At 56.6% G+C, this 6,615-nt stretch overlaps 1 protein-coding gene across 1 annotated transcript in view; it reads left to right on the top strand.

Moving 5' to 3' along the window:
• The first annotated feature begins 794 nt into the window (after window positions 1-794).
• PRKCG (protein kinase C gamma) overlaps window positions 795-6,615 on the top strand; it is a 17,438-nt gene continuing 11,617 nt past the window's right edge. Inside the window, exons 1-5 of the mRNA XM_040633896.1 lie at window positions 795-964; window positions 1,492-1,523; window positions 2,484-2,566; window positions 5,988-6,099; window positions 6,245-6,376. Of these exons, the coding sequence (XP_040489830.1) occupies window positions 795-964; window positions 1,492-1,523; window positions 2,484-2,566; window positions 5,988-6,099; window positions 6,245-6,376 (529 nt within the window). The remainder of the gene's footprint in view (window positions 965-1,491; window positions 1,524-2,483; window positions 2,567-5,987; window positions 6,100-6,244; window positions 6,377-6,615) is intronic.

Here is a 6,615-nt window from a genome sequence, read left to right as displayed (position 1 = left end):
GGACAGGGACAGAGACACACAGACAGGGAGCCAGGAACACTGGGACAGGGATAGAGACTGAGAGCAAGAGACAGTCCCAGAGGGAGACACAGACATACAGATTCACCTAGGCCATGAGAGAAATCAAGACTTGAAGAGGCAGAGTGAGACCAGGCCTCCCCGTTCACCACTGTGTCCCCAGCACTGAATACAAAGTTTGTGTAATGAAGCAGGGTGACACACTCAGAAACCCAGGGAACCGAGTGGAGTCTCAGCGGGCTAACGGGACCCACCCAGGCACCTAGTGGGGAGGAAACCCGGACCCGGCGACAGAAGGAGGTGGGGGCAGGGCTCCGCTCAGAGGATGCCCCCTCCCTCCAGCCAGCCCCCGGAGTGGGTGTGCGCACGTGTGTCGGGGGGAGGGCCTTTGTCCCGAGCCTCAGGGAGGGGGGACGCCTTTAAGCTGAAACCCCGCCCCTCGGTCGTCATGGCAACGCCTCCCCCCAGCCGGGGCTCCCACATTTCAGCAGGTGCCTGAGCTGGAGCTCCCGCCGCCGCCGCCGCCCTTGCCTCCGGCTCCTCTGCGCCCTTGCCCTCGGCTCTCCGCCCTGCCCGCCCGCTCCCCCTGGCGGAGCCGGCGCGCCCCGGGGAGCCGCTCCCTGCCCTGCGCTCCGCGCCTGGAGGTGCCTCGCCCCTCTCCTTCCCTCCTCGCAATTTCCCCGTGGCTCAGTGCTCTCCCGAGTCTCCGGCTCCTCGCCCTTCCACCTGTTTCCCCAGAAAGGCAGGATCCTGGTCCCTGCTACGTTCCTGGGGCCATGGCAGGCCTGGGCCCCGGCGGAGGCGATTCAGAGGGGGGACCCCGGCCCCTGTTTTGCAGAAAGGGGGCTCTGAGGCAGAAGGTGGTCCACGAAGTCAAGAGCCACAAGTTCACCGCCCGCTTCTTCAAGCAGCCAACCTTCTGCAGCCACTGCACCGACTTCATCTGGTGAGGGAAGGGGCTGGGGGCCTGAGGGACGAGGGAACGAGGGATGGAGACTCCTGTCACCCCAGACCCCTGACGGTTGGGAAAGGAGAGGGCTGCAGCCCTGGCTCGTGGTCCTAGGGTAGGAAGGGGCTGGGGGCCCGGATTCCTGCGTCTGAGGGAGGAGGGAACTAGGGGTCTGAACTCCTGAGTCTGAGTGGGGGGCTGGGTGCCCAGACCCCTGGGTCTGAGGGAGGAGGGGGCTGGAGGCCTGGACTCCTGGGTCTGAGGGAGGAGGGGCTGAGGGAGTCTGGACTCGGTCTGAGGGAGGAGGGGGCTGTGGGATGGACTCCTGGGTCTGAGGGAGGAGGGGCCGGGAGCCTGGGCTCCTGGGTCTGAGAAAAGAAGGGCTGAGGGCCAGAATTTCTGGGTTCTAGAACAAGAAGCAGCTGGGGTCCTGCTCAAGGAGGGAGCAAGGCGCAGTAAGGCTGGCAGAGGTGGGAGGCCCGAGTACCCTTTTCTGCGCTGACCTCTGATCCTTGCTTTTGCAGGGGAATTGGAAAACAGGGCCTGCAATGTCAAGGTAAGAGCTGGGGTCTCGGACTCCTGGGACCCTCAGGAGGGTGGAGGCTGGGGCCCCACAGCCCAGGAGGCTTGTTCTTTGGTCCCCAGAGAGGCGCGGGGGAGCCCGGGGCGGGGGGTGTGGCAGAAACACAGCCTGCAGTGGGGGGGGAGCTCTGATGGTGGGGCCACCGCGGAGGTGGTGCTGGGGGCCCCTCCCTCGGCCGGCTCCAGGTGGGGACAGATATTTGGAGAATCTGTTGCCATGGGAACAGGGAGATTTGGAAAAGGGGAGCTGAAAGGGGGGGCTGGAGATGCGAAGTCAGAGCCCCCCCCCAAGCTGCTGTCGCCATGACAACACCAACAGTCCTAGGCAGGGGCAGGCCGGGTGGGGTCACCAATGGGCGGGTGGGGCCGGGCGGGGCTGGCAGTTATGGGGGGCGGGAGAGGGGGGCGAGTCCTAAAGCACCAGCTGCTACTGCTGAGAACAGAGTGAGTCAGGGAGGGGGAGGCCTGCAGCGGCCCCCAGACTCACTTCTGCCCAAGTCGCTGCTCTCTCTGTTCTGTCGGAGGACATTTCTCTGTTTTCTCTCCTCCTCAACCTGCCTCTTTTCTTGCTTTCTTGCCTCGGTGGGCTTGTGGCTGTCTATGGGATCCTATTTTCTCTGTGTCCCTGTGTCTCTGTCTTTCTCGGTCTGTCTCTGCGTCTGTGTCTCCCTTGGGCTGTGTGTAGGCACTGGGGTCTCTCTGCTTTGTGATGCTCTGTGTCTCTGTTTCTGTCTGTCTTTGGGCCCATCTCCTGAATTTCTGTCTCCTGGTTTCCCCTCCCTACTCCGTGTTGGGGTCCTCCTTTGATTTTCTATTAAACTCTCTTGATTTTGGGCCCCCCCTCTCTGGTTTTCTTTCTGTAGGGGTTTCTCTCTGATTTTCTGTCCATTGGGCTCTCTCTCTGTCCCTGTGTCTCTGTGATTCTCATCTTCAGTCTGCAGCTTTGTGGTTCATCGACGATGCCACGAATTTGTGACCTTCGAGTGTCCAGGCGCTGGGAAGGGCCCCCAGACGGATGTGAGTGCCCGGACACCTGAATCTTCCTCCTTGGGCCGCGCCCCCGCCCTCACCCCCTCGGCGTCCGTCCCAATTTCTCCTGCTATTTTTAAGGCTGGGAGGGGAGGGGGGCTGGAGAGATAGGGGGAGCTAGTCTGGCCCAGATTCCCTGCCCTTGGCCTGGAAAGGGGAAATGAGAGGGGGCTGAGACAGGCTGGGGACACAAGTGGGGGACAGAGAAGATGCAGGGGTGAGGGGACATAAGATGAGAGTTGGAAGGGGTGGGCTGTCATCCAGGGGTCAAGAGATTTAAAAAAACGGAGAGTTGAGGGACAGAGAGAGAGACAACTATTAATGCAGGCACTGAGATCAGACAGAGAGAGAATCTCAGAAATGCAGAAAAAGATGGAGACCCAGAGAGAGAGAGAGAGAGAGAGAGAGAGGCATGGAACAGAGACAGCAGCCCAGGCGGAGGAGAAGGTGAGCCACAGGAGCTGAGAGAGACAGACGGAGACAAGAAACCCAGGGAAGCAGGGCTGCAGATACCCAGAGAGACAAGCTAGAATAGAAAATGGTAGATAAGGAGAAGGATTTCTGAGACGCCAAGAGGGACGCCCAGGGAGACCCTTCAGTGCACACACATGAGCACACACACACACAGGTGCACGTGTACACACATATCCCCATGAGCACACACACGTGCATATACAGATCCCTCATGCACGCACACATACACACACAGCCTCCCCCCCGCCCCCGTCCGCTTCCCATGACTTACAAGAACAGTCGGCCTGGGGCCCCTTCCTGACCCCTCCTTCACTTTCTGTCTGGCTGTGGGGCTCTTCTCTTGGGGCCTCTATCTACGCTGTTCAGGATGGCAGCCACCGGCCACACCTCGATAGCTAGAGGTGCACTTGGGGGGGCTACCATGACTGGCCAACGGAAATCTAAACCCCATTTAATCTGAACTGATTTAAATTTAAACAGCCACGTGTGATTAGTGACTACTGGGTGGGACAGCATATAAATCCCGACCTCCCCCCGCTTGTTTTGGTAGTTCAATGAAGCCAGGGGGCTTGAGAGTCTAGCCCAGGTTTTGACGTAGGCTTGGAGCCAGTTTTACGATTAGCAGATGAAGAGACGGAATGAGAACCTGAGACAGAGAGAGAGAGAGGGACAGAGAGAGCCCCAGAAGTCCATGGGACATTTTGCCAGCTGCTTAGGGGAAGAAAATTGAAGTTTGCATAGAGGGTGTGATTTCATAGAACATATATTGAGCTCCACTGTCTACTAGCACCCATATATGTCGTTGATGAGCCGCCTTGCCTGCCCACCTGCACCCCCAACACCATTTCTGATTTATCCAGCGCTCACTGCACGCGCTCAGCAGCTATCTTGCAGACAGCACAGGAGAGTGTCTGCGCAACGTACAAGGTGAGGTGTGGTTCCTGTCCCCATCGGAGCAGAGGCTCCGGAGCCGAACACCTGGGCTTGAATCCCAGTTCCCCCACGGAGAGGCTCTGTGACCCCCCAAAAGTTAAAGTACTTCTCTGCACCTCTTGAGCTCCTCATCTGCAAATGGGGGTGACGACCATGCCTACCTTACAGGATCGTTTTGAGCACTAAGTGAGTCAAACGCTTGGGATGGTACCTGGTACGTGGCAAGAGACAACATACCGATTATTGTCCTCGTACGGTTGTTGCTATTACCGATGAAGGGACAGATGGGAAAACCAAGGCAGGGGTCTTCCTCTACCTCACTCTGACTTTCTTTTCTCTTCTTCTTAATGCTTTTGATCTTGTTGTAAAGTCACATGGAGCAAGGGCTAAAGAAGGGGGAAGGGCTTGGCAAGCATGATTTCCATGAGACCCCTTTCAGGGAGGCCTCGTCGCCCCATTTTATAGGAAGGAAGGCTGAGTCTCCACAAAGGGCAGTGTGGGGGGAAGCCGCAGAGCTGGGTAGTGGGCAGAGTCAAAATGTGGACGCTGATCTCTCGAACTGGAGCTGCTGGACTGTCTCCTTTTTAATAGTCATTTCACCTTGAGGATAAGAACAGCTTCTGTCTGTGGTGTGGTGGAGCCTGTGAGGCAGGCATCCTGCAGAGAGCTTCACACAGTGTGTCACTTAAAGCAGCGGGCACCCTTTGAGCTAGGGTCAGCTGAAGATCTTTAGAGGCCCAGAGCATTGAAAGAGATCATCACGCCCTACCCGCCCCCCAAGTGTCATTCAAAATAGAATCCCCGCTCAACTGCAAAAATAAATAAAAGCCCAAGAATATCCTGAATTTTCACCCTAGTAATAGCTCTCGCAATGCATTTCTAGAAAAAGGCAAATACCAAATTATTTAACACTCAGACATTGCCAGGGGTGGGGAAGGAATGCTTTACTGGTGTCCTAAGTTCACGCTTAATTGGAATCTGGACATTCAGCATTGCTTCAAGGTACAGACTATTGATTTCCACTGGGCGGAAGCAGACACTGAGGCTCAAAACTGGACACTAACTTGCCCCAAATCACACAGCTGGTAAATGGCCCAGCTCTTATTTAAACCCAGGGCTATGTGGAGACTACAATAAAATCATGAATAGTAACCACGGCAGCACAAATAACAGTACTGAGCACATTTGGCATGCCAGGCCCTGCTATGCAGTCTACACTTAGTCTTTTTTTCTTTCTTTTCTTTTCTTTTCTTTTCTTTTCTTTTCTTTTCTTTTCTTTTCTTTCTTTCTTTCTTTCTTTCTTTCTTTCTCTTTGTCTTTTCTTTCTTTAAGTAATCTCTACACCCAATATGGGACTTGAACTCATGCCCCCAAGATCAAGAGTCCATGGAGCCAGCCAGGCACCCCTACCCTTGGTCTTTCATTAACTGAGAGGTCTTGTTCTCCATCTCACAAGGGGCTCAGAGAAGGCATCATCAGTGGGCAGACATTGACAGAGGCTGACAGTGAATGATCTGGAGTTCATCGTGGCCCACAAGTCCTCAGAGAACAGCTTTTGGGAGGTGGGGGGAGCATAGGGACTATAGAACACTAGGAGCCCCCACCTCCTTCAGGTTCTGCCCAAATGCCACCTTGTTAGCGAAGCCTTCTGTAATCAGTCTCTGCAAATTTCAATCCCCACCCCTGGCGATGCCCTTTCCTGCTTCATTTTTCTCCAAAGCACCTGCGACCATCCATCATACTATTTTATTTATTGACAGTGTTTATTTTCTGTCTCCCTCCACTAGAAAGTAAACTGCATGGGGACAAGAGTTTTTATTTGTTTGTTCACGGCTGCTCCTGGCACACAGTAGGCACTCAATAAATACTGTAGAGTGAATGAGTGAGGTGGAGCAGCAGACTGGGAGAGCAAGGTAGAGGAGGCAGAGTTCAAAGGGCTTCTCTCCCAGGGGGCTAGGGCTCCCCGCTCCTGGCCCCCCTGACGTCTCCTCTCTGCCTGCAGGACCCCCGGAACAAGCACAAGTTCCGTCTGCACAGCTACAGCAGCCCCACCTTTTGCGACCACTGCGGCTCCCTCCTCTACGGGCTGGTGCACCAGGGCATGAAATGCTCCTGTGAGTCTCCGCTGGCTGCTCCTGCCAGAGCCTGGCGCTCCGGGGCCCCTTTCAAAGCGCACTGTCTGGGTTCCGGGTAGTGCTGGAGGATGGAGTCTGGAGTGGGGGGCGGCCGGACCCGCTACCTCCGGTTTCGTCCCCGCAGGCTGCGAGATGAACGTGCACCGACGCTGTGTGCGCAGCGTGCCCTCTCTGTGCGGGGTGGACCACACCGAGCGCCGTGGGCGCCTGCAGCTGGAAATCCGGGCACCGACGGCAGATGAGATACACGTCACAGGTGAAGCCCCGCTCCTTTGTCTGGTCCCGCCCTTTTACCCCAGGGCAAGGGCCCGAGGTATTCACCGGCGCGGCGCGCCCCACCCTGCAGGGAAGGCACGCCCCCTGCGGGTCACGCCCACCCGCCTGACCCCGCCTGTAAAGGCTGAGCACCATCCCGCCACGCCCCTTCCAACTTCTAGCGGCGTCTCCAGCCTTGACTCTTGCAACTTTCAGCGCCTTTTTTTTTTTTTTTTTTTA

Source organism: Ursus maritimus, unplaced genomic scaffold (genome assembly GCF_017311325.1).
Source record: "Ursus maritimus isolate PB19 unplaced genomic scaffold, ASM1731132v1 scaffold_19, whole genome shotgun sequence".
In the NCBI taxonomy this organism is placed as follows: Eukaryota; Metazoa; Chordata; class Mammalia; order Carnivora; family Ursidae; genus Ursus; species Ursus maritimus.
Note: the sequence above shows the minus strand (reverse complement) of the source record. Positions and strands in the feature narration are given on the sequence as shown.